This window comes from Filicampus tigris, chromosome 18 (genome assembly GCF_054856515.1).
Source record: "Filicampus tigris isolate MCC_2025a chromosome 18, RoL_Ftig_1.0, whole genome shotgun sequence".
NCBI classification, from domain to species: domain Eukaryota; kingdom Metazoa; phylum Chordata; class Actinopteri; order Syngnathiformes; family Syngnathidae; genus Filicampus; species Filicampus tigris.
In genome coordinates, this window is record NC_141234.1 from 6909738 (window position 1) to 6937695 (window position 27958).

Genomic DNA, 27958 nt, shown 5'->3' on the forward strand with positions numbered 1-27958 from the left:
GGGAGGAGGAGAGAGGGGAGTGACTGTTCAGAGAGCATGATGGAATTTCGGTCTCCACACATGCACACGCACGCAAACTCCACAAGGCTGAAAGACAACAGTGGAGAGCTACAGAGTGGACCTGTGCAAGTAAGTTTTGAGTGTCTCACTTGCTTTCAAATGTGCTTTTACTTCATGGTACAACCATATATGCTTGCTCCGTGTATGCATGTAATGTATGTTTCATTCGGCAAATGTGGCGCAATAGTCCTTCGTGGGGCTTCTCCGAATAAACAAAAATGGAAGACAGAGAGGCAAGGGTGAGGGTAAACAAATGTAGCAGAAACGATAACGGAATTTAAAATTTGGAGTTCAACACATGCTTTCTAAGTCAAGTCAAGTAAAACAAACATTCAAACATGTACAGTAAGTTAGTCTATCGCTTTGTTTTGTTTTTTCCCTTTTATTTTTGGTGATGCCTCCACAGCAGAGTACCCGCGACGATAACCACAGAACTGGAAACGTCATTTTCTGTGGTAGAGTAAAGGGGAGGAATGTGAAGGAAACAAAAATGTGGCGTATTTGAAACAAACACATAGCTTCCTTTGCCTTATAAATGCTTAATGCTAACACACTATACAAAACGTCATTGACAGACTAACGAATCTAAGTGGCCTCACCAATAGCAGCACTTTTGTTTTACACACTTGTCTGACGTTAGTAATGTTAAAATAAAACTTACAACATTGCCTGGGCAAGGTTTTATGATGGCGACAGGACAGGGAAAAGTGACGTTTTTGAAGTTTGAACAACTTGGAAGTCAACCGGTGTCACAGTTCCACTTTGGATGTTCCACTGTACAATCTGGGATGCACATTTGTTTTATTGAACTCATCTAAATCTTTCTCAACACTGTCATTTTTTTTCTCCCTCTCTCTTCTTCATCCTGCTAATCTCACTGTTGTCCCAGGTGGTGACAAAGCGGGAAGTGAAGCAAAGTCCAAAGGGGACAAGCGCGTCCAACTTCCGGAAACATTTGGGATATTAATCTGACTCACCCGGCTCGTTGGGAGCTTTCCGGGCCCAACCTCCGCCATGTCCCGGAGGAGGTCGACGGGTGACCTGGTTCCCTGGGACGTCACCGAAATCGTCGGCCGCGAGGTGAAGGCTCAACGCGGCCACAGGAAGCCGGGAACCTCCCTGGGGCAGGCCATCAGCTGGTTGAGGAGCAGCCAGAAGAGGAAGAAGAAGACCAAAAAGAGTGTCGATAACGGGGGGAGGCAGCTGGTTGCGGCTGATGCACTTCAGAGCCAGGACGCTGCAAAAGGTGCGTATAAAAGATTGGTGAAAATGCGCGGGTAATTAACACCCCATCATTGTCTAAATGGAGGTACTCAACTCACTTTAAATTGCTTCCCTGGTGCCATCATACAGCCCAAAGACAAACGTGACTATGTGAGTTTTTAGGCGAATTCACACCAATTCAACATTTTAATTTCATGGTATAACAAAATATAATAATTCAAATGATCACAATTATCTCAATTACTGGCTCCCATTTTGAAAGCAAAGCGTTTCCGATACAGCCAGCCATTTTAGAGACTAATCTTTCAAGACCCACAAAATATTGTGGTCCAGGACAATATTAGGAGTGAACTTCACGACAAAGAAAAAAAAATGCTTCTCCTACTTAGTAATCAGCATTAGAAAAAAAAAACACCAAAAAACAAAAACACCACGTGTCCCAATACTTTTGTAAACGGGACGAGGCCCTTCCTATGTTCCGATCTGACCTCACAACCGCGGTGCGCACGCTGATCTCTAAATCCCCTTTCTTTTTTCTCCCCGTTTGCTGATGCGTTCACTTGTTCGGCAGCTCGGAGATTACGGCCGCCGTCGCCGTTTCCTGTTTTTGTTCCACCTCAAAAGGCCATCCCTCTCTCACTTGTGCCGCTGACTCTCAGTGTATGTGTGAGAGTAGGAAGCGGCCCACAACTGCTGGAAACTTTTTAAATCCTCGCCACGCTTAAATTGGCGGTGGTTTCGCAACGTGTGTGGGTGGTCATCAACTGCGGCTACTTTTGGAGCGCATGGCAAACTTCAGAGGATGTGGTTAGGGGTGGGGGGTATGAAAGCGTGGGAACCATATTTGTAACTCACCCCCAAAAAAACATTCTTACTTTAAACATCCAAATAGGCCTCAGTTCAACGTTAAACAACATTATACTCACCCGGGCATTTATATTGTTTTGATGATAAAAGACCTTCTCCATATGTGACTGGCACTGAAATGGGCGGGTCTCTTCTTACTCATGTGCCTAATTAAACTGTCCTATTTGCAGCATATTGCCAGATGTTAAAGCTATATAAAGCAATGTCGGAGGGGTAATGGTAGACCAAAAATTTGAGTATGTCCCTCGGCTTTCTGTTCAGGCTATAAAATGGAACAGATTTCATGACATTTAAAAATGAAACAACTGGCAGTGCATTCTTCAATAAATCGACACTATCAAAAAAAAAAAAACCTGAATAAATATTTCATAATATATATAAGCTCATCCGGGGAAAGTACAACATCAGTGAATTCTTTTCCTGCCGCATAAATAGATGTTTTTTGAACGAATGAAAGAATTCATGTATTTTTTTTTTTTTTTTAATCAAATTTTGTTTTTCACATGCAATCTGTAGGGCGTGACAAAACCCAGTTTGAAAATCGGTTTTGATTTCAAAGATTTTACTGCACGCACTGATAAATCTGTCTCAGTGTTGCTTGAACTGGTTAAAAAAAAACATCAACCGGTTATTAATTGGTATCAATCAATTTGATGTTGCTGATGATTTGTTGTTTCTTTGAATGGAGTTAACTTGAATAGGTTCGCTTTTAAAATACTGTTTCATATAAGTATAATATATAATACCATGAATATAGTCGGTAAAGGGTGGAGAGATTGTCACTACAGTCTGATTTACTACCCTTAAAATTGAATGGAAAAAAAATAACAACTCTATAATGCTTTGCGGAGCTTTTTTGTATCTCTATTGTCACCATAGAGCACTGCGTTGTCGTTGTGTCGCGTTCGCCTCCTTTAATGCAAAAGCCGAAGAAAGAACCTTCTTGTGTGCGTGCGTGTGTGTATGTGTGTGGCTTAAGCGTACTTAACGAAAACATGTCTTTGTGTTGTGTCATTCCACTGACTCACTGTTGTCATCCTGGCACCGGCCGCTCGGACCGGCGATCCAAAGCTCGCCACGACCTCGCTGGCCACAGTTTATACAGATTCCTGTGCTGTGAAAAAAAAAACAGCACACTCTTTGAGCTGAATTCCTGAACGTTTGGTGCGAGAGGGTGTGTGTTTGTGAGCGCGCGCAGCAGGCGGGCGGGCGGGCGCGCAGCTTGGTTGCCGGATGACGGCCGGAGTTATGTGATGGAGACGGGAGATTGGAGCGCATCACAAAGGCTCATTCAGAAGTTTGAGAGGATTCTCGGGGAACAAGCTTACAGTGGCCTTTTTTAATTGGAGCACACACCTATTCATTACTGCATTCCATTGTGTGTGTGAGTGTGTGTGTATTTTTTATTTTTTTTTTTAGATTTTTTAGCAATCATTTTCTATTTATTTTACAATATACGGGCAAGTCTAAATTTACAGTTGCGCGGGCAACACTGAAGTTTACTGGAAGAGATTTTGCGTTACTAAGAGCAAGAAGAAAAGGCAGAGAAGGCCCCAAACTAGTAACACTGTTGTTGTTGAAAGAATATACCTGTGAGTGTTTGAAGAGTTATCATTACTGCAACATGCATGTTAATTTCCACTAGCCAGTCTATGGTGGTTCGCATTAGAGGTTAGCATTAAGCTAGGAGACTTTCGTGAGTTGAAAATATATATACTTGGTTGAACAGGTTGATGTTTAAATATACAACGTTTAATTCTCCTTTGTATTATGTGCAACTTTTACAGTAAACGTCAACAAACAACTTGAAGCAAGCACACTGTGCCTCTTATTTGGAGCAAGACTACTTTGCATTTCCCGAACATGGGTGCGTCTGGAACATATCTCCTGCGAAAAAAATGAGGCTTCACTGTATTATTCTCTGTTTCACAGCATCGATTGATCACTGCAGTGTCCGAGCGTGTGTGCGGGTGACAGACGCTATCACTAAAATTAGTTGGACTTCATCAAAGGACACGCGAAAAAGTCTCAATTGCCCATGCCCGGAATTGAACAGGAAGTCCGCCATTTTGGTTTGGTTCAAACTCCAACTCAGGAATTTGCCCATATGAACCCCAAGTACAAATCATGAGCCAAAATTCTAACCCAGAATCGCAAAATAATGACACAGACATGCACAACCACTACTCCACCGTGCTGCCTGAAATCACTCATAATCTTCCTCACTCGATTCATAGACATAAATATGACAAAAATAATACATTTGTAATTTGTGTCCAAAGTTTCGAGAAAAAAAAAAACATGTTGCTTTTCAAGTCTGTCCAAAATAATGACATTGAACCAGGAAATTCATCTACAGGCTATGCATTTAGGCCATTTTAGCCAATCAGAAGCACAAAAAGTGGTTCACACTGGAGTTTAAAAAAAAGGGAGGGGGGGGGGGCAAAGTGCATCGAAAAATGCCACTTTTTAAAAATAGCCACATTCTTGCAGACAGGAAACAAATGCGAATGCTGAACTCACGGCGACAACTCGTGTGTGTGTGTGTGTGCGGCTCGTTGCCGTGTGCCAATTCACAATGTGAGATTACAGAGTTGCCCAAACTAACTGAAGAGTCAAGCGTCTCCTTATAAAGGCGTGAAAATAACTTTTTTTTTTATCTCTTTTCCCGAACTGACTGCGGGGCTGCTTTAATTCACTTTGACAGGTTGGCGAGCAATTCAAAGGCAGGTGTGTGAAAGTTTAATGAGAAGCCAACACAATAGCCTATGTAAACATTATTCACAACACACGCACACACTTTGATGAAAGAGGTAATTTTACCTGGGTAAGCAGATACCTCCAGTCCTCATCCATCACGTCGATGAGGTAAATGACTCCTGGGCGACGGCTCCGTGAGACGCTTGTTGCCATGGCAGCAATACAGTCAGCCAACAATGCGATGAATGTTATCTTCATGAAGTGGCTGGGTGGTTTATTTATTCAACTGCAGAGAGGACGAGCAATTTCATATTCTTTTTACATAGTACAGTGCCGCCTTGATATACGAATATTAAGTGATGTGTTTTTTCATAAGAAAAATAGCGCTCTATAATATTGTAGACTACTTCACAAATTCATGACAATTTTTCTTGAGTCAATAGCCATTGTGCTGCTCCGTCTTCTATTTACACTGCTCTGGTGCCACCTGGTGGCATCTTGGTTCCAAGGAATGATGTTCAAGTGAGTGGAGGAGTTCCATTTAGTCAGGCCATAGCAGTGTCTAATGGAAAAGCAGTGCTTTGACGCCATCTGTGGCATTTATAGGCAATTATGAAGCTTTTTGAGGGTAGTCACTAACTTGCTTGGGCTGCTCCCTCAAAAGTGGCAAACTTCAACTAGGAAAGAAAGGGTGTGTAACGTGTGCTTGAATTCTTGTCCTTGTGATATTTTGAGGAATGTGTTATTACATCTGAGAACTGTTTACAATCATGAAAAAAATGCATCAGGTCTCCTTTTAGTCAAAGATTCAAACCACTTGGTGCTAATGAAAAACCTGTCACGTTTAGAAAAATGAAGAGCTAATTTTAGAAGCTTTCATTTCCCTTCATATAGTTTTGCACACATGCAAACCGCACGGCAATTGTGTTCGCCTTGTGTAGGGGGAGCTTGAAAGGATGACAGCAAATAGGTCGTTTACAAGAACACGGGGTGTGTTTGATGCGGCGGCGAGGCAGCTGGAAGACATCACAAGGGAGGGGGAGGCAAGGCGGTAAACATGCTGAGTATATATTGTATATGTAAAGTCCGACTGACTGTGTGTGTGTGGCTGTGTTATGTAAGTTGCTGGAGTGGCCACACCTGTTGAAAACTCTTTCAAAATGTCTTCTTGGAAGGCATTAAGTGGCTTTTACAGATATTTACAGTAACATATTTGTATATGTGTATACGTATACAGTATGTGTATATACTGTATACACGTATATGTGTTGCAAAATATGTATTATACACACTAGTATGACAAAGTTGTACCAGAAGCAGGACAGCAAGGATATTGAATAAATGATATGCTTTGTTTTGTAATGGCATTGCCTTGCCACAAGATAGCAGTGCTGGTGTAGCTTGGCTTTGGCTGTGGAAGCTACATGAGTAACTGACTTGAAGATGCACTGTAGCAGTCATGTTCAAGGTCATTTAAGTTCATCCACAATGATTATGATCTTGTCATTATTTTGCAGCAAATGTCATTAATCCGCCAGGTTGGGCACTTTAACAGCCGCACATCCAATCAAAGCCTTAATGGCATCTCTGTGTGGTCACCTTGGCGACCACTCTGAGGACGCCACACGTCACACGCGTGCCATTAACGTGCACGCAGAGCGTGCCGGGCTTTGATCACAATGTATCTGGGCCACACTCACACACACACACACACACACACACACGCTCAAAGGCTTATGGAGCTGAATGCGATGCGCGTTTCGGGTGTGGTCGCGCTGGTGAGCTCCATCATGTCTCTCTCGCTCCATGCCTGCCATTGCTGATTACTTCACAAACACAGGCAAGGGGGAAAAGCTGGAGTAATGTCATCTCACTCCTGTCACTCCTTAAGAGGGGTAAACATCCAAAAAAGCAGAAACTGAGACTCCATCTCTGAGGACTCTCAGCCTCGAGCAATATAAAGGGTGGAGGGGCTTATAAATTCTTCACTGAGACGCAGAGCAGCTCCCCCACACCCACCTCCTTCTCCTCACTGTGTAAATCTTTTTTTTTTTTTTTTTTTTATGGGAGGCTTTTTATCTAGTGTTGAGGAGTGAGACATGATCAGGATGACCATGATTTCATCCCTGCCCTCCGCCATTTTGCTTTCCGATTGCGTTACAGTGCGGTATGTCTTGGGCGGCCTCGTTCTGAGAGCTGCTATTGATCAGTGGTGAAAATGACGGCGCTGGTCTGGACTTCATCAGGGTTTTCTCCATGACCCTCAGACAAGCTTATTGCCATGAACGGAGAGGAAATGGAAGAGCAGGAGATGGAGATGAGAAGTTGCTTCTCGAATGTCAATGTATCAACAACCAACTTAAAAGATACTAAGATATCCAAGCAAAATCATTGTAGTTAACGAAAACTAATGAAAAAAAATCAAATTGGAAATACACTTTCGTTAATGAATTCAAATAAAAATGCTTTTAAAAAAACAAAAATGTACTGAAACTACATCTTACATTGACGAAACGAACTGTAATTAGGGCAACAATTGCTTTCATCTTTGTCATTTAAGAATTGCAGTGTACTTTATTACACAATTAGTGACTTTTTTTTTTTTATCTTCCACTCAATAAATACTCCATGTGAATATCACTAAAGTCCATTTTTTCGTTAATGTGGTTTCCGCTTTAGACATCCCATTAATGTGAAAATTTTTTAAAATGACAAAATTGGACATACGTATTTTTCACAGGACAATGACGATCGAATGAAAAAACCTAAAACTAAAACTAAGAAAAAAAACTACATTAAACTAAAGCATTTCGAAAAAATAAAAATGAATAAATCTGTTCTACAACTGATTAAAACTAACAGAATTCAAACAACAAAACTCCAAACCAAACAACTACAGTATTATGAAAAATCCCATAATATTACAACCCTGTCTTCAAGTACCATGATGGCGATCAACATTAACAACTAATTCACGGTTATATATGTCAAAGATTCTTGTGAATAGCAGGGTATAAACTGTACTTTACTTACGAAAAAACCCCAAATTGAAACATAAACACTCTTATCGCAGCCATGCAAATGAGCGCTTGTGAAGATGAGTTGCGGCGACGATGAACTTTCCCAATCTTCCATCAATGCCTTTTATTTGAGTCACACATCGCTTCCTTGACAGCTCCATTGATCGCTTGAGGCTCCCTAGCGGCGGATGTAAATCATCTTGTGAACTACGCGATGGTACAATCAGCTGTGAATGCTCCACTTTGGAGCGGCGGAGAATGGGAGGGAGGGGCACTTGTCTATTTGCGCGCACACACGCGCGCGCGCGCGCACACACGCACTTCCAAGTGGATGCTGCCATCTCCGTCTTGAGCAGCTGGATTTGGAGTGCTTGTGGATCATGCCCGTCAGACAGCATTGAGTTAGCACTAAAGAGGCCAGGGGCTCAGGATATTGGACAAATGACAATGGATAGAGCGGACAACGTTTAGTGGGGGGCTTAGGGGAGTGCCCCCTAAAAATGGGGAACAGCGTCCAGAAGCGGAAGAAGGTGGAGACGGAGAAAAAGCCCCCCGTACACAGGGAGAAACCAAAAGGCTTCTGGCTGATTGGACGAACAGACAAACTAAAGACAGGTAATACGGTAATCCCTCACCTATTCCATGTGACTTTTCATTCTTTAATAACAATAACAACAAAAGAGCAAATATTAATCTAAAATGCAGTACAGCACTGGGGAGGACGTGGAAATGGATCTTTCATTTTGGCAATAAGTAGTCGCAGTAACTTCACATTAGTCATCAGTCTGCATGTTTCCTGCTTATTGCACAAGTTTCTGTGTTGTGTGTAGCGCCGTTCTCCGCGCCAGAAGAACACGCAGCTTATCGTACCCCGCACTGACGCCTGTGCTAACAGCCCCTCAAGCAACAGTCAAGCACAGGATGAGCCGGTTTAACACGCGTTTTTGCGCTGACGCGCAGATTGTCAGATAATGTGCTTTCTTTGCACTTTGGGACCGGCATTGGTGTGTTTTATTATCGGTGTTGTAATTATTATTACCGACCATGCGACGGGAGTCTAAGTATCACTGTATATTATTATTATAATAATGACAGTTTAGCCATTGACAAAGTAGCAACATGTTTTGTGTGGCACACAAATTGATAGGTTAAAAATCCCATTGCTCCGCTTGTATTTGTGACTATGAATATTTCATCGTCATAAAGTGGGTGATATTTATTCCACACAAACAACGGCAGCTAATAGGGGAAAGTGGATATAAGGCAACGTTGTGTTTCGGTTCGACCTGAAAATAACAACTCCAATGTTAGTTGATGGTCCACTGGCTTCTAATGAGGAGGCTGTTACCATGGCAACCAGTCATTGCCTACTTTAATGGTTTCTAGTGTGACCGGCCAGGACACCATTTAAGGCTAGGCAAACCATAATGTCGCGTGCGTAGCTAAAAGCGCAACAAATACAAACAAGACCATTTCACATGAGACATTTTATAAACTTCCTATTGATCTTGTTTTCGTCTGTTGTGAATTTGCCCATTACAAGTTTGGGGGGTAAAGTGGTTTCAAAGTGGACATATTATGGAGAACTGTTGAGAGACTGTATAAAAATAATAGCGTAATCATTATAAATCCGCAAGGTCCCCCCAAAAAGGTTCAGAATTGCCTATAGACACCAAATGATGTTAAGCACTACTTTTGTCTAAATGAAACTCCTCAACTAACTTCAGCATCGTTCTTTGGCACCAAGATTCCACAAGATGGAGGCAAAGCACCACTTATGTCTAAATGAAGCTCCTCAACTCACCTTTTTCATGACTTGAGTCAATGGATGTCTTGGGTCTTGGGTATGGGATGGTCTTGGGACTATGTTTGTCTTGATCAAAAACACACAAAAAAACAGAAATTTAGGGACACTGCCCTGTATTTGGATATGAAAACTTTAGACACTTACTTTAGCAATTCGTTCTTCTGGCGAGCATGCTCATGAAGTCATTTGCATACAAGGATCAAAGGTTCCGCTGCTCCTGTGTATGAGAGACATGGTTACCTTTCCTTCCCTCATGCATAGACAATTTCACAACTTGGGTTCCGGATGTCGGCCGTTCCCACTGATCACCTCACGCGTGGTCACTCATGCAACTTCTCACATGAAATGAATCCCACTTCCTGTTGATCCGCTCTATTTCCCCTTCCACAAAAAACACACAAAGCAAATGAACATTGTAGAAACACGCTTGCAATGTCCTTGACCTTAATTTCTGTGGTTGTTATTTATCTTCTTCCAAATTGGACCCATCTAGCTTTACCTATTGACTGATTGTTCAGAAGAAAAAAAGGGACTTTAGGGACTGAAGCAGAAACCTGCAGACAGAAGTAGGCCGTGTGAATGCAAAGCAGGGGCTTCTAGTTAGGGGAATACATCGGGAAGAAAAGAAAAGATGTGTTTGACGCGGCCGCGTAGAAATATCAGTGTCCTTTTCATTATGGTTGCGATATTCTATATTCCGTCACCCCCGCAGCGTTAGGCTGCTCTGTAAGCCTTTGGAATAGTGTAAAGCGAGGCTAAGACGCTGGCTTTGAAGAGCCCATTCACTACTGGCTGCTGTCAAAGTGGTCGACTCCCTGCGGAGAACTGAAGCAGATCAAGGGAAGACTTTTTCATTTGGTCCATGCGGTATAACATGGCTTCTTCCGTCTTTAAGATTCTATAGAGATACCTGCGCACATCGTGAACTAACATTAACCTCTACTATCATAAAGTCAGGGGCAGTAAAGCGCTACTTTTGTCTAAGTGGAACTCCTCAAGCCACTTCAACATAGTTCCTTGGCATGGAGATCCCGCAAGATTGTGGCAAAGCACTACACTTGTCTAAATGAAGCTACTCCATTCACATCGATATACCATATAACTGTCAAACGCAAGTCTGCTAGCTGATGCTAACAAACATTACATAACGGTGAAGGCAGGCTAGCAAAACTAGCATTGATGTCACTGCAGTTATAACCCTTTAAGCAATGGTTATTCAAACACAGTGCAGCAACACGTTAACAGACAATTTAACAATCGCAGGCATATATTCTTTATCCTCCGTGATAAAACAACTAATATTACTCGTACTTGACATACGTGACGGTCTTCTTTATGTGACCTTTTCAAATCCAACAGTATGTTTGTATTATATGGAGCCCTAGTGGTCAAGGTGCACACAATTATCTTTTTTTATAAATCTGATTTTTACTTTATGTACAGCACTTGTAAGCAACTGTGGTTGTTTTTGAAGTGCTCTCTAAATTAGAATCACAATCTGATATGGTCTCACGGTTCAAGCTGTAACCCCCCCATACATGGCATGTACGAAATTTCAGAATCAGAATTTTGAGGAACACATCACAAAATTCTTGTGGTCATAATCATCATAATAATGAAGACAAATGGTAGTAAAAGCCATGGTGCCGCTCAGTCGTGCGTCTTGAATGTATCTCTGTCTGCACTATAAAAGGACTCACTGTTGGCCACATAGCTGGCTTCCTGCATCGCCAGCTAAATCCAATTAAGACCTCATACCATACTGTTAAACACACACTCGGCTGTGTGTAACCTCGCTTTTAGCTATTAAGAGTTGATAGTTGATTTTAACAATAATACATTAACAGTACAGTATTTTGACTTTACTCCCATGAAATGATGTTTTCCATCCTAACACCGCAACAAAAATCCCATAAATGTATTTTCTTGTAATTTTAGGACTAATCTCGCAGTATTCCAACTATGTTTCTTAGAAAATTACAGCCTCATTCCCGCAATATTTCTGTTCATTCGGCTCATTTCTGTTTCGCTGTGTTGCGTACTACTGTGATCCATTCATAAAAAACGTGCGTGATCTTCTGCAAAGATGAGCTTGTAGCTTGCAGTGCTCCTGGAATTCAGAAGAACAATCCATATATTCAGCCATGGCAGTGAGGGGGTCAGGACATGTTGCCTCCATGTTGGCGAGGTCACAGCGGGCTACCGAATATCTGTGACAAGCAGATGGTTCTTTAGCTTTGGCAACGCAGCTACACAAATACACCCTTGCCTTTCCCCCCCCCCCATGAGTGTTTTTCGACACTCACTGAAATAGATTCTTTGCAAATCAAAATAATTGACGACAGTTATTGGAGGACTTGGAGAATTATCATTGTTTTTTTTTTGTTGTTGTTTACTTTTATCAAGAGGTGGTGATGTTCTAAAGCTCCAAAATCTGTGCCCACATTCAATGAGCCTTGAAATTTCACTGTTCTTGACATAAAATTATTGTGACAGTATAATCTCGCCAGGTGGAGATTATTAACTCCCTAAACATAACACATTTACAACGGTACACCTAATAGTGTTATTGACATGACTTGAAACTTCTCACATACGTCTTGTTGTTCTATATCATAAAAATCATTTGGACGTTAATATCGCCAGATGGGAAGTTGTTATTAAGTCCAAAAAGTGAACACATTTAAGAAAGCCTGCAACCAATATGTACTATTAACTTGAAATTTCTCATATAAGACCAGCTCGTTTTTGTCACTTTATCCCCTGTCGTATTTTAGTCCAAGATACGAATGACGATGAGGAAAAAGTGTCACCGCGACACTTGCAAATTCAATTTGTTGATTTTTGCGTGGGCAGACAGCACACGCGTGTGATGTTGAGTGCGGCGGACACAAGGCTGCATCTATTCCATCTTAATGCGTTGGGTGTGATTCGCCTGACACGTTAACTTAAAGCCGGGCCGATTGCCCGTCCCTCGCAGCTTTGCTTATACCATGACGCTGCAGAAAAGTGTTGAAAATTCATGCCGTGGCGCCCTAGTGGCAATATAGTCCATGTATGGAAGCGTTTTAGCTTGCAGTGAAATGCATCAAGTTTGCAGGATGTGGCTGGCCTGATTTGACCTTAGTAGCAGAATGCTGCAGGTCTGTCATTAACTCATCAGTTGCTAAATGAGTCCATTCATCAGTGGCTTTAAAAATAACTTTTGGGCAGCAGTAAAAAGCTCCTGGGGGTAAGGCCTTCGCTTGTCATGTCACCAGGGTTGCCCAAGGGACTTGACTGCACAAGAATGTAGTGAACCATATCGGACTTTACGCGTCATTTAAGATTCCATGGCTCTTATGTCATCACTTATGCTGATCAAGCCACTAGGGGGCATATTTGCATCCTATCCCGTGACTGCTACGATACGCTGGTGATGTCAAAGTTGTGTTCATGGTCACTTCAGCTCAGCTCAGGGTGTGCGTGTGTGAGTGGGTGAGTGAGTGTGAGCATATTTTTTTTTTCTTCCCCCGTAAGACAAACACGCACAAACATTTGCACGAAACACAAAAAAACTCCCACAATACGACGCACAAATGGAACACAAAAACAGCTCAAACAAATGCAACACACAACACTCAAAACAGCACATCTCACAACCCACTTACACGAACAAATCACTGCATACCACACACACACACACACACACAACCACAGGTGTCATTATTGTGTTTGTCCCTCTTGCCCTCATTTGTATTCTGTCTGCTGTGGTAAACTTGAGTTATGAGGCCTCTCCTAGAAGGAGCACTAGACTATTAAACAGAGATGCGGTCCAGCCTACACGCACACACAGGAACTATCCCACAGGATGTGTGTATCTTGTTACACTCTCTGTTCTAGTTCAGAGATGAGCGAGCACATCCACAGAAGGAAAATAAACATTGGCGGACAGTGCAGGTGTACCTATTGCTGCGGGCCGTGAGTCCAGCAACCACTTGAGAAAAATAAATGTTACCTTGGCAATCTTTGTTATGTTGTAAGGCTATTTTGGAGCAACAGAGGTTTACCTTCATACGCTGTCGTAGTGTGGTTTCCATGGTGACACAAGCATGACTAATGACCCAATCTGCAAAAAGATATGAACATATGTTGATTATTGTGGCGAGGAAGCACATAAAAGTGAACACTCTCCGGTCAGTGAGTTCTCTTGGTCCACTGCTCTTCTTACCTGATAGTGACGCCCATGCGCAAACGCATCCATGTTTGTTTTATGCTCTGCTTCTCCCATGACCTCCGAGTTGAGGACGGTGACTATTTTACTTGAGCTTTATTGTCTTTGGCATCACTTCAAACTGGCTACAGTCTTCGTGTGAGGTGACCTGTTGTCTTTGCATGTCAAATAAGCACATTTAATCCCAATGTGGATAATATAGCATCCTCTAGTGGAGGACTTCATTAGTTTGCCTCATCATTTTTATGGTAGAATAGTGTATACCAGATTATTTTTTAAACAGAATTCAATAGGTGTAAAAGATGTTTACAGTGGGTTTTTTATGTAATGTGTAAAACAAAAAAAACTCTTTGTAAAACAACTGTTCTCATAATATTACAACTTTTTTTTCTTTTAATTGTACTCTTTATTGTAATCCAGTAATTCACAAATTGAGGTACAAGTAGGATGTGAGCTCCTTCTAGTGGTAGGCCAAAGAATCACTAAATTAAATGTTTAACTGAATTATTTTACAGTGACTTAATTTTTTTTTCTTTTAATGCAGGTCAGTACATCGGTTAATTTCAGCTGTATTTTTAGTTCAATAAACTGTTTGTTATTTAACATTTATTTAGGTGCAATTTTTAACTTGTGTAGTGCATTTTAATTAAATAATTATTATTGCTTCCTATATTTAAGTGCAGTGTTAATGTTACAGTGGCTTACAATAATATTACATTTATTAGGAATAAAACATCTGCGTGGTTTTCAATGAATGCCTAGTATGTGTGGCATGCATTGAAAATAAAGTGTTTTAATTTCAGTCATTATGGTGCTATTTGGGGAGACCAAGTATTTTTGAGGTGGTACTTGGGGATAACAATAAAATAAACTAAAATAAAGAACTACTTTTACAGCATAAAGAGTAAAAAAATCAAGATCTCTACTCGGCAACTTGAAATGGCAGTAAAGGGGAGTACCAAGCTTTAATTGCACTATATTAGACGTGCTAACTAATTTGTGATTTATGACGTCTTCCAACGGTGCACTTAAACGGGCTGTAAAAATTCTTTGTTTGCCTTGTCAAAATGCTTAACAAGGAATTGCCGGCGTCATGTCGAATGTTGATCATTTATACTGACTGGTTGGTGTTTGAAATTAGCATATGTTATGCGCCATTGCCAAGATGTTCTCCCGTGCTGTGGAATGGCAAATCAAAGGCATTTGGAAGCAAAGTCTCCCCTCTCCCCCTGTCCCCCAAGACCAGATGGCGTCTCTTTGGACCTTCTAATGAATATTGATATAAAGGGTGGAGTGAAAGGGATGTTTAACTTCCTTGATTTCATTAGGAAAAGCTGAAACATTTCAAAAGAAAGAGAGACTTTTTGGAGAGACAATGATGGATTGAGATGAGAAAGTGTGTCAGGTTAAGAGACGGGCAGGTGCAGGAGCTAATCCAGTGGCATGACTCCCATTTTTTTAAAGCTGCTCTCACCCGAGCTTGAACAGTCACTAACCGCCCTGCCAAGGCCTGGGGTAGAACTGTGGGCGAGCATCTTCCACCCTTCAGCTGGTACAGACCCCCAAAATACCCCTTGGGAGCAAACTTTGCCATAAACAGCGACTTCTTTCTGCTCACTCATCCCCTTGATGCTATCATTCGAGGTGAGTCAGGAAACAGGAGCAACCGGATGACGCCATTAAAAGCTATTTATAAATCAAACAAGACCTCGGGAGCCGCAGAGCTAAAAGGCCAGACGAGAGGAGATGTGAAGGAGGAGAGATTGGCAGCGGCCGGCGGGAAAGTGATGCGAGGAGACAAGAGGATGATACAGGCACTCCCATTTGTATTGTCACTGCAAGGACACAACCTCAGCTGCCCCCTAGTCTGAAAATAATGAGACAAAGCAGACAGGCTCAAGGGGTCTAATGGTGAAGTGTGACATGCCTACAATTGGTGACAACAACAACTGCATGCATGTGCCACTGCATGACCACCAAGCATTAAGTTACAAGTCCATTTTATGAGACTTTTAAGTGAATGACATGAGGAAAAAGTCAAAATTTTAGGAAAATTGTCGTTTGACAAGAATTACATCGTCATACGATGAGAAAAGAGGCAATGCTCAATAGTCCAGTTATAGAGATACTAGTACTAAACTAAACTAAATTGTACTGAATTTTATGACAATAAAGAGAAAGTTTACAAGAAAAAGTAGTTCTAGAACAAAAAACACTATGACAACAATTCACAAATAAATGTTCTAATTTGATAGGAATTACCTTATAAGTAATAAAAATCAAGTCAATTGTAATAGTAATGCACAAGAATGAATTCATAATATTACAAGAACATTAAAAATTCTTCTACAGTTGCAATACAGGGGCAAAAAGGTATTGGTTTTAATATTGGTTTTCTTTTGACCACTAACAATTAGTATCATTCCACGTGCTTCAAAATTTAATTTGGGATGACTTTTTCTCATGACCCAATGTTTTTGTTCCAAAGCCCCAGAAAATATTAAAATATATCTACATAATCAGCTCGACCTGGGGGGTGAGTGAGTGCATACATAGACACGTGTCTCTATAGTGAGGGTCGTGGGGGTGGATGGCGGCTGAAAGCCAAACTTCGACTGCCGAGGGGTAAGCGGGGGTCTTTTATTTGACAATAAATGGAGGAGAGGCAGAGGGAGTTGAAGAAAAACAGAGGGAGGGAGCGAGGTCGAGAAGGAGGTTGGGGGAGGGAGGTTGCCGGGTATCAGACACGGGGATAAGGCAGCTGGGATGGTAGCAGGTTTTATTGTGAGCTCTTCCCAGAGCTCGGCGGACTGATCAAGGAGGAGGGAGTTTGTTATGACCCGTTCTTAATCATCAATACCTGCAACTTTGGGTTCAGAATTTTTTTGTAAAGTTCAGAGATTATTTTTGTTGACTTTTCAGCCGAGACAAGTAGAGGACTTATTGTACTTTAAGACTAGTTTATTGGCGGGAAGGATCTGCCATGGGGCCGGTGTAGGGATGGTGATTTATTTGAGAAAGAGCATCCACTCCTTGCTGTCAGTATTCAAGAAGAAAGGTGAGTGTTGTTTTCTTACAGGATTGGATTTAAACACGGTGATGAATCTTTGTGTTCATGTAAAGATGATACAAATCCCAGTTGCTTCTACTGCATAAAATACCCCCCTGCCTGCACAGACAAACTGCCGCCGATTTGGGGGTCTCTCTAATGAGATAAACGGCTTTACCGGCGGTCGTCTTAATCAACCAAAAGCCCTTAACCTCCTGTATGAGTCTGCTAAATCTTAAAGGCAGGGGGTCTCCTCCTTCATGTAATCCCACGGTGGCTCGTTTGGAACGTTGCCTTGTGGAAGTATAAAGACCTTCGTTCCTCTGCCTGATGTCTTCTATGAAGACTAAACACACAGCAGTCTATTGTGCGAACGTACTCTAACGGACTACCTCACCTGTGTGAGTTTGCAAAGACATACAATACACATTCTTACCTAACCGGTGGGAGACAAAGCCACAGTGTTGAAAATAACAATAGGATAGAAAGGCGATAGCTAGCATTGATTTTTTTCATTGACACTGTCCCATGTGAAAAATGCCATCAAGGCATGCAAGGAGATGATTCATATCAAGATGTGAATGGATTCAAGACAGACTGCACCATCTTGTTTCAACTATAATGGACTGTCCAAATTCCAACAAGGGAGACTGTTTAAGAGGGGGTCCAATTAACCCGAATTATTTAATCCCTCTGGCACTAGCACAGAATTACAGATACCGCGATTAGCCAGGCTGCCCAGCTTCTGTTCAAGATGCGGCGTCACATTCGCAACAGGTGGAAGAGCACAGGGTTCACTTTAAAGCTGATAAGTTCTGGCAATGGACACCTGTTTAGCAGGTTGGGTAGTCGCTAATGTTGGTTAGCTAAGAAGACAACGGTGCAGCTTTCGGACTACAATATGTTTGAAAGTACTGTGTTTCAAAGAACAAAACAGTTTGTTAGTCGTGGTTGTTGCTCGCAATTTACATTTCTTTAGAGGGGATTAACTACAGTCCATGTAGTGTGATTTCAAAAAATCAGTAGCATTAAACTGATCCATGTATTTCTCAGCAGCTGGGTCCAAGGCCAACGATGAGCAGAAGAAGTTGGCAGTTCACTACTCGGCCTCACAACACTTCCAGGAGAATGTTTTCATCGAGGGAAATCGGCCTCAGTACCTGGAGGACTTGCACTCGGAGGCTCAACAGGGCTTGAAAATATTGCAGCAGGAAGGTCATCAAGGTATTTAAAACAGACTTTTAAATAGTGTATGGTTTATACTTGGGTATAATACATGGGTGGATTCATGGCCATATTGATTTGCTTTACACAGAGCATGAGAGTGGGGTGACCTTTGCTGAAGATGAAAGCTGTGCAGTAAGTGCATTTAATCAAACGCAAAACATCCGCCCGCCATTGTGTGTGTTAAAGCTATTTTAATCAGTCGTCAGACACAGCACATCCGGAAGATGATCTTAACTCCAAAGATGAGGAGGGCTGTCGAGAGTCAAAATCCAACCCAGGGATTACTGATACCACAAGAACCTCTTCGCTGTCGACCAGACCTGTGCTCACTCGTCAAAGTAATCACTGCCCGTAACGTCGAAAGAAAACATTACATTAAGTATTTATCATTCCAGAAACACAGTCAGTAGCTCTATTCTGGACTGCTTCTTTCAGGTTCTACATTCAAGCCGCTGTATCCAGTCAAAAGGTTAGAAAAGAACAGGAAGAGGAACAGAAGGACTACAATTATGGGTATTCCCAACCAGGTCCAGAAAGAACTTGGTAGGTGATGAGTCCAAGCGCACACACACAATTGGTTATTTTTTGTGTTAAGCATGTCACTGAAACTTACCTGTCCATTTCCCAGCATCGCACAGAAGCTCTACCTTCCAGCAGGTTGTTTCTACTCAGATCCCCAATCACAACAGCCAATCGGGTGTTTTCATCATTCCGACTGTTGATGGAGGGACCCCAGTGATAACCAAGGAAGGAGCGAGGGTGCACCTGTCAGAGGTGGAAGTAAGTTCCACTCAGTGAACTGGCCAGTTTATTAATTTGATGAAGCTCATTTTACATCTCCAAAGCAGGCATCTGATGATAAGCAGCAGAGGAAATCGAATCTTCAGGATGTGTATAAGAATGACGAACCCTTCAACCACCAAGCATTTGGAAACCATCATTATCGGTCATCAGTCATCAGGCCCAAGTCTGTTGCAGTACCCGGAGTGACAACCTTTACTTCCTTCAATCCTTTAATGAGTAGCTTCCTCTTGGAACCCCAGGTAAGGAAACAACAGGAGGATACTCATATACTGTATACTGTCCCTGTTCACACGATTAAACACCCTTTCTTTCCCTTGAAGGGTCCAGTGATGTCCGTATCTCCTCAGGCTACGTATCTTTCCACAATCATCCCAAACGCGGTGCTGCCAGCCTCGATTGAAGTCATCGAAATTGACCGCGGCAGCCAAAGAAGCAACAATGTCAACCATGGCGGCAGTGCTCACACAATAAGCAAAAGCAGCCTGGTTTCTGTGGGTTCATCAGCCAGCCCTTTCCTCACCAGAAAATCAGATGGTGACAATTCCACAGATAGTTCCTTCAACAATTCAACAATACAGGGTACCACACACAAAGTGGATGTCAATCTTCAGGAAAGTTGGGTTGATTCTACAGGGGACCAAGAACTCAGAAGCCTCCAGAATTCAGTGAATCGCATGAGTAATAGTGAAAATAAAGTAACGAACAAAGATTCTGAACCTGTCGTGCCATGCAACAGTGGGGATGATACAAAGATCAAACGGAACTCCACTCGAAGTCTCTCCATTATCAAGACCAAGCTACCCCCAGCACCTCCACGAAGATCAAATTCGCTTCATAATACTAAGATCCGGACTAGTTCCAAAGGCCAGGCAGAGAGCAAAGATGCAAATGTTTCTGCTTCTCAAGGGGTATCGAGTGTGATAAGAAGTACAGCAACAACGGAGGAACTGCAATCAGTCAGTACAGAAACAAGCAAGATTCTTGATTCTGTATCAAACATTGAAGAATCCAACTCCCACCCTTTAAGCACCACTCAGGCTCCTGCTGGTGAAGCAACAAAAGCAGGGGAGTCCGTCTCGGATATCAACCCTTCTTTCCCACAGAAAAATCCCACAGAAGGTGAGAAATTTGAACGGACCATTTCGCCTTCCAGCGGCTACTCCAGTCAAAGTGGCACCCCAACACTTTCCCCAAAAGAGATCACCCCAATTTCTCCAGATAAACACAAGATGAAACCGGTTAAGCCGGAGAGATCTGTTTCTCGAGCGTCATCCTCAGCCTCTCCTTCCTCATCACTTACCTCCCTATCGTCTGGTACATCCGAGCCGGTCAATTTGGATGTTTCCAATTCTTGCAATATTAGTTATCCCCCAGTATCTGCAAAAGAGCTTACGTCACCTTTGAGAATGGAAGTCAGAGAGCTCTGGAATGTTCCACCACCTCCCAAGGTCCAAGCACCATGTCCTCCTCCTCCCGAAACATGGGCTGAGAACAGTCGCACCTTTGCGCTCCTGTGTGGTCCGAGCCCCCAAATTAGCAAAGTATACACGGAATCAGTAAAGACCCAGGAGAGTGGAGTTAAACTTGAAGAAAGCCAAACAGAAACCAGTGAGTTATGTTTTGAAAAACAAACGCAAGACAAAGCAGAAGCATCCGAAATAAATTCAAAGGATGACACATTTTTATGCGACATTCCTACGGATACCCGTCAGGTTAAAAAAAATATGCAATGTCCAGATCCCGAAGATCCATTTTTAGCTAATGACAGTATTGAAATAACACCAAAAGTACAAGGACAAGAAAGCTGTCGCCTGACAATGAATAACTGTAGTAGTTGTGATGTTTCCACAAAAAAAGAACCACCGCCAGTTATGAAGAAACCACAACTGAGAGAACACATAACGTTGACGGGGAGACAACAAAGTGGAAGTTTTAACGATACCGCAACCTCTGTCGATGTCACTGAAGATGAGGTCGGCACAAGTGAAGTCCCATCAATACCAGCAAATTCTACACATCTGCAAAACGTTAGTAAAAGCTCGCCACCGCCTTCTCCTCCGCCTGCTTACCAGCCTACGCCGCCTCTTTCAAGAAAGTCATCTCCCACCTCTGTATCAACATCACCGGTTGAGTTAGAAAGAGTACAGGAGGAAAGCCGTGCTGCAGAATCATCCTGGCCACCTCCACCTCCTCCTTTAGAGGGAGACTCAGTCTTTGAAGGAGGGGATGAGATAGAATTTCCTCTTCCGCCTCCACCTGACGTAGCATACAATATTCCAGCTGAGGAAAGTTGTGCCAGAGAGACTGATGCTTCAGACACTCCAATTCCAACTTTAGAGGAATTTGTGAAGACAATTCAGGACTCTGGTGAAGCCGAGACATCTGCAACTCCAGATCCGGTTTTACTTCAAACTGTAATTTGTGACAAGAAAGACGCAGAAACTTCAGATGGACCCGTGCAGACTATTTCGGAGGCTTCAGAGAGTCCATCATCTTCAAACAATAGTCCTGCAGAAATCCAACCATCTCTCTCTGCAATAGCTTCTTCCAGCAGTTTCCTAAAGCGACACTCCACTGAGATTGAAAGTCGCTCTACTACTGAATCTCCCATCTCTTCACAACTCCCTACTCCGGTTACTTCGCCTTTACCAATGGAGAACCTTACCACCGGGGTTGCCTTCAGAAGGCCTCCTAGTACAGCACATAGAGATAACAGAGGCAAGGAGCTCCTAGCTCGCCACAAAAGTGCACCCATTCCTAAAGAAGATGCTAACATACCTCTTGTCACCCCCTCTTTACTTCACATGGTCCGCCTACGTACCGTCAGTACGACTGAGGACAGTGCGGAAGCCCTTTCCGAAGAGAGGTCACCAAAAGAGGGAGCTCCAGTTCAGGAGATTTGTCGAAGCCCAAGCGTAGGGCAGCAAAACATCCCACCAAAACCTACCCGCAAGTCACTTAAATCTCCCCCTCAGGCGGTGAAAACCTATGTGACACCTAACACCCCTTCCATTCGATTACAAGAAGCCATTCGTATAAAAACTGCAGCTCTCTCATCAAGAGAAGGTCCTCCATGCCGACTGGGGATGAGACCGCCCTACCACTGTGCGAGCGAACCAGGAATATTGTCCCTCAAATCATCTGAAACATACGACACACAAAGGTTCCCAGCTTCGACTGCAAGCTTCATTTTCTCCAGGAGCACCAAACGGGTAGTAGTTGACACCGGTGCTGCCTCTACGCCTGGAGATCAGGCTAGTGTGAAGCAAAGTTTAGCAGCTGATCTCATGCGGTTTTCTGACCAAACGAACGCCGCTGCTTTGTCAAGCGGTGGTTCGAGGTCCGAACGGGTTCCACCACCAGTGGCCAGGAAACCTTCGCAAGGCAGCATCAGTTTTTCACAAGATCGTCCTGCTTGTTCAGCAAGGATGGAGACCAGCGTTCCTGCCGGAGATGCAATCGGAGCACAACAACATTCCAAGGGAATGGCACTTCCCGAGACAAGTAAAGAGCACCAACAATATTTATTACCATACTCATTATTTGTATTTTGTGACTTTAATAAGGTAATGACAATGTTTCCAACTGTTGTTGTTTTCCCTCTAGCGACAAGAGTGACCGCAGACACAATTGAAACACTGTTTTAAAAGCACTTTGTGGTAATTAACCAAGAAGAGCCACAGGAAAGCCTACAAGCAAGTTACCGACTGCATAAATGGGACTATTAACTCACATAATACGAGTTGTGTTGAGTTGCTGAAAAAAAGCCTTAGCCTGAAATGGCCTTCCAAATGTAATTATGCAAATCAATAGCTACCACTTTGTTATTATAGCTTTATTGTGGAGTATTTTTCTAAGCTTCTATCTGACTAAAGCCCCCCCTCAGGATAAACTGGTGTACATATGGGCTGAACTGTAAATACTGTGTGAGGGTGCCCCCCAGAGGCTGAATCAAGGAACAGTCACATTAGAGTGTTTATGTACAGAGATGGTCTTGTAACATACAATTTAATTAATAGGGATAATGTATATGGTTGTTTGTCACTAAAGGATGATGGAGGATGTATTAACACGAAGAAAATGTATTGCTTGGAAAACAGTATAGAAACAAGTCCTTCAGTTGAGACAAAGGGAAAGAGTATAGGTAAACATGATTCAAAAAAAGTTGTGTTATTTAGAACAGAAGCACTTTTGTATAGCTACAGATGGTCAACTATTAAAAAGCTTTTATCAGATCATCATTTGTCTCTTGACTGTAATAAAAGCCACAATTTGAGATAGATTTATGAAAAGTTCTGCTATTTATTTTTGATTCCATTCAATGCGTAGGTGATAAACAATGCGTACTTGGATAGAACTGGACCACCGTCACACCAAATACTTCATCCACAGTTTATTACATGTCGGAGTTGATGTTTTTGATCATGGCAACATATGCTTGTATGATTGCGTCATGCGCAGTGCTACCCATGATGCAACTGCACAAACAGACTGAAAACCGTCACCGATAACGTACGGAAGCACAGTTTGGTATAAGTGTTAATGCAAGAGTGCAATCTCTGGCAGATGAGTTATGTATCAGGTCCCATGACTTTTCAATGACAAGCACCCACTTTTTTTTTCCCTTTTAAAGATCATTAAAAGACTTTTAGTATCCATGTTCCATCAGGCTCCAAGAATTCATCCCCGTTGTTCCCATGGCAACTAGATGAATAAATGTACTCTTGCAATGTGGCTGGCAGGTGAAGGAGAGTACCTAACTGATATTTCCTCCTTTCAGAGTTTTACACGTGATCTGTCCTAGTTTGGTCATCAGCAGGTTGTTTTTCCACTGAGCCACGCACTCCTCTGAGATCGTCAGGTCAACCTGGAGAAGAAGACGGAATAGTGGTGAAAACATTGATTTTTTTGTGAGAATAAATCATTATAGGAGCAGCTTGTCCATTTAAAAAAAAAAGGGAAGGGTTAAAATATAGAATTTCTGCTTCATTCTTCCCGTGTGGCATTTGCATGTTCTCCCTTTGCTTGAGTGGGTTTTTGCGCATGTTTTTGTCCACAAAATATGCAGGTTAGGATGATTGCATACTCTAAATTGTCTTAAAATGTAACTGTGAACTGTTAGTCTATATGCCCTGCAATTCACCGGCGACCACTTCAGAGTGCCTACTACCTCGCGTCCAAAGTCAGGTGGCAAGACAGCTCAAATGCAACCCTGATGAGTACAAGCACCACAGAAAATGCATGGATGGATGTAATCCCAAGAGTCATACTTGTAATTTCTCCCACACTTTCTTCTTGGGGTTGAGTCTGTCATCTGGTTTGCCTGCCTCGTATCCTTCCACAAAGACCCGGTCCCCTGGTGATGAACCCTCAGGAGGGTCGAGCGGCTCCACTCTCCTGGGTTCTCCTTCACTACAAACAACCCAAACGCAAAATGAGATAAGAAGGGGGAGTAAGACAAGAAAAATCCAAGCATAAAGAAGCGTTGGATTACATGGAAGCACAGAGTAGCATGGCTTGCGATTCAATTCCGCGCATTTTCTGGGGTTTGAGGTTGCACAGCACCAGCACCGTTCGGTCCTGCAAATCCTCCTGGGAGATGTAGGCTACGAGCCCGCTGACCACCGTCCTGGGCTCTGCTTCGCCAACGTCTATCTTCTCCAAGTACAGCGAATCAGCGTCTGGGTGCTTATAGTTGGAGAACAATGAACGACGTAAATCATTTCAAATGAAAATAAATACATTTGAATAAAGACGCAAGTACAGAATTTTGAACGCAGAGGTCAGCAATGAACAGCATACCTTCTCTACACTCACAACCTTCCCCACTCGGATGTCCAGTTTGGATGGTGCCAACTCCTCGTCATCTCCTCCCGCACCTCCTCCTGCCTTGGCGCCCTTTCCTGCTCCTTCTGCGTGGACGGACGTGTAAATGTGACGCTAAGCGACATCCGTTTCGCATCACATTACACAACACTGACTCGTCTTTGTCGTGGGGTAGGCGTCCTTGGTCAGTTTGCGCAGTTCGGCGGACTCAAATTTCTTCCGGATTGGCTCCAGCAGCTCGTTGAGGGCCGCCTCCACAGAGGTCTTCAGGTCTCCGGGGTGAATCAGCTAGTGCGAAATGAACTTAAGTCCTCTGAAGGTGAGCCTGAATGAAGCCAGTCAGGAATTTACCTCCGCCGCAAAGTCCTTCTCCACTTCGTCAAAAGCAGTGTAGACTTTGTCTCCACCGAACTTGGGGTCTCTTTTGACGGAGAACCCTAAATGGAGTCGGGCATTTTTGTTTCACTCTTGAATGAAAATGGTGAATGGCACGTTTCATGTGCAGCAAGTAAATACGATGGTGTGTGTCGTACCTCCACGAAGAGGGAAGAGCACAAATTTGACAAAGGAGAGGACCCCGTTGTTCTGGATGTTTCCCGGCTCACAGAAGACCTTTTTCAGCTTCTTCTTCAAGTCTTCCTTCGAATCCAGCAGGTCGACCTTGGAGTCCTTTTACAGAAAAACAGAGAGTATTACAAATTAAATACTCACATTAATAAGTTCCATTCAAACTAATTACAAAAAAACTTCTTCTTACTTCCTCTGAGGAGCTCATCTTGGCGCCGGTCAGTCCTGGTACCATTGGGTTCATCAGATGGATGCGCTTGGCATAGCCCATTGGGGGAAGGTACTGCAGAAAAGTGAAAACAAACAACAAAAAACAGTGACATTCTACAAGCGTAATTAGAAATGATGCAGTCATGCTAAAAGGTACTAAGGCGACACGCGGCACCTTCTCAGCAAAAGTGAAGATCTTCCTTTGGTCCACCCCTCCAAATTGAGCGTCCACCTTCAGGTATTCTTCATCCAGCGCCTGAGGAGTGACACTATTTCAGGAAATGTTTCCAGAACAATATGCAGCACTTGTATGCTGACATTCAATGACTAATGCAGTTGTATTATATTACCTGCAGTCCTGGATACAGCAGACCACTCAGCAGAGCATGCTCCACCTGCTTGACCACCTCGGCGCCAGCCTTTTTGGCATCGTGCTCCGTCACCATGGAGGACAGGCGGTACACATCCAGAGTGTACTCTCTGGCATAAATGATATCAAAGGCAATCACAATGACAAAATATCTTTGTTTTTCTATGCCAGCAATGTATATTGCAATGGCAGGCAGAATGGCGGGGGGTACAATAAAAGTTCATCCACCCGCATTGACTGAATCAACTATGAGTAAACCGAGATGAGGTCATCATTTCAGTATTTTTACTTGGTTGGCATGCTATGAGAGTTTTTGAATTTAAAATGGGCAGTTTGGCTCAATAAAGTCTAGGAATCGCTTCTCGCTGACTGACCTACTGAGCTGGTAGTCAGTTCCTTTCACAAACTTCAGTTTCTCCAAGGGTACGCCGATGCTCTCCAACATGGCCTTAATGATCTCCTCGTAGTACTTCACCCGAAGTTCCAGCAGCTCCCAGGGAGCCTTCATATTGTCCAGGAAGGCGTGCAAATCCGCAAACAAAATTGTGACCTGAATAAAGCAAAGCAAATACACAGATGTAAGCCTTTTGTAAAGAGATGAACGGTTAACTTTCGAGCACACACCTCACATCCAGCTTTGAGGAAGTCGGCTATCTTGGACATGGGAACGAAGTAAGCCACGTGTGGCTTGCCGGTGGTGGCAGTTCCCCAGTACACTTTCAGCTCCCTCTCCTGCAGGATCTGCTTCATCTTGTCTTCCCCAAGCACCTCCTGTGTGAGATGAGCAACAAAGAAGATATCATGATGCAGCTGCCTCATTGTGTGACCATGTGCACCTGTGACCCACCTGCAGGTTCCTGGTGATGAGGTGTAACTTCTCATCAGGGTTTAGCTGAGTTGCCATGGCGAAAGGCTTCTACAACTACAACCACAGATGTTTAAGGGGACAAATTACAGATTTTTTTTTTATGTATAGTTGGCCATCTAACAAATGCAATATAAAACAACCAAGCAAATGGCACACTCACATTGACACTTATGGACAAAATTAGAGTACAGTACGCCCGGAACCAAGAGTCGAACCTCTGAACCATGAGTAGTACACACTACAGCGCTGTCTAATGCATTAGATTAGATTAGATTAGATTAGATTAGAGTCCGCTGATAGTGTAGTGGTACACACGCCCGAGTTGTGTGCGGGCAGCGTGGGATCGATTCCCGCTCAGTGACAGTGTCTATGTGTGCCCTGCGACTGGCTGGCGACCAGTCCGGGGTGTAGTCTGCCTTCGCCCGTTGACGGCTGGGATAGGCTCCAGCAACTCCCCGCGACCCTGTATAGGATAAGCGGTTTGGAAAATGACATGACAGATTAGATTAGATTAGATTAGATTAGATTAGATAGATGGACGGATGGATGGATGCATTGGATGGATGGATGGGTGGGTGGGTGGATGATGGATGGATGGGTGGATGGATGGATGCATGGATGGATGGATGGATGGATGGATGGATGCATGCATGCATGGATAGATAGATTTGTGTGTTTATTTTTATTTAAATTATAGATTTTTATAGCAATCTTGTTTTCTTTTTTTACATTACATTAACTTCCAAAAATCAAAACATCGGTATTTTTAAAATGACTTGAGTTTGAAGCAATGTATTACAATTACTGTACTGTCAAAATTACGGAACCTAATAATATATAGAAAAGCGAGCTAGCAATGACGTTCGCTAGCTAGCTAGCAACAACGCCATGTGTAACAACTTGAAGCTCAAGTGTCGTTTCAGGGCAAAAGCGCAAACGTCTTGCTCATGATAACTTCAGTCCAACTGTAGGACATGTTAAATAAACACAGAATTATGTTGTACAGTTAATACAGCCTTACCTCAAGAGCTACAGCGGCGTGAATGAAAAACCAGCTGGGTGGTGGAAACTGTCAGAGGGTTGCATCAGCGATCGATTGGGTCCACTCTTAGGAAAAGCAGTCGAAAGCCGAGCTAATAATGTTCG

General features: G+C 42.9%; 2 protein-coding genes and 1 long non-coding RNA gene across 10 annotated transcripts; 1 reads left to right on the forward strand and 2 right to left on the reverse strand.

The window, feature by feature from the left end:
* The first annotated feature begins 1 nt into the window (after position 1).
* Positions 2–23253, forward strand: nhsl3 (NHS like 3). 8 transcript variants are annotated; one of them, XM_086014040.1, is made up of 10 exons: positions 2–129; positions 950–1306; positions 17994–18164; positions 18256–18299; positions 18367–18505; positions 18603–18710; positions 18796–18947; positions 19013–19210; positions 19292–22475; positions 22578–23253. In XM_086014040.1, the coding sequence occupies exons 2-10, from the start codon at positions 1075–1077 to the stop codon at positions 22616–22618; spliced, it is 4269 nt and encodes a 1422-aa protein (XP_085870166.1). In that variant the 5' UTR covers positions 2–129; positions 950–1074; the 3' UTR covers positions 22619–23253. The 8 variants fall into 8 exon arrangements, with proteins under 8 accessions (XP_085870166.1, XP_085870168.1, XP_085870169.1 ...); XM_086014042.1 differs by having other exon boundaries at positions 19016–19210; XM_086014043.1 differs by having other exon boundaries at positions 17997–18164; positions 19016–19210.
* On the reverse strand, positions 845–9894 carry LOC147132222 (uncharacterized). Its single transcript, XR_015082028.1, has 5 exons — positions 9823–9894; positions 9676–9744; positions 4975–5137; positions 3180–3265; positions 845–1297 (listed from the first exon to the last, which is right to left on the reverse strand). It is a non-coding gene; the product is annotated as an uncharacterized LOC147132222 (long non-coding RNA).
* Positions 23250–27935, reverse strand: yars1 (tyrosyl-tRNA synthetase 1). The gene is made up of 14 exons (XM_086014048.1): positions 27834–27935; positions 26792–26866; positions 26569–26715; positions 26319–26494; positions 25925–26054; positions 25750–25830; positions 25555–25647; positions 25331–25466; positions 25149–25234; positions 24953–25085; positions 24774–24883; positions 24466–24659; positions 24242–24383; positions 23250–23838 (listed from the first exon to the last, which is right to left on the reverse strand). The coding sequence occupies exons 2-14, from the start codon at positions 26846–26848 to the stop codon at positions 23728–23730; spliced, it is 1596 nt and encodes a 531-aa protein (XP_085870174.1). The 5' UTR covers positions 26849–26866; positions 27834–27935; the 3' UTR covers positions 23250–23727.
* Between the last annotated feature and the right edge of the window lie 23 nt (positions 27936–27958).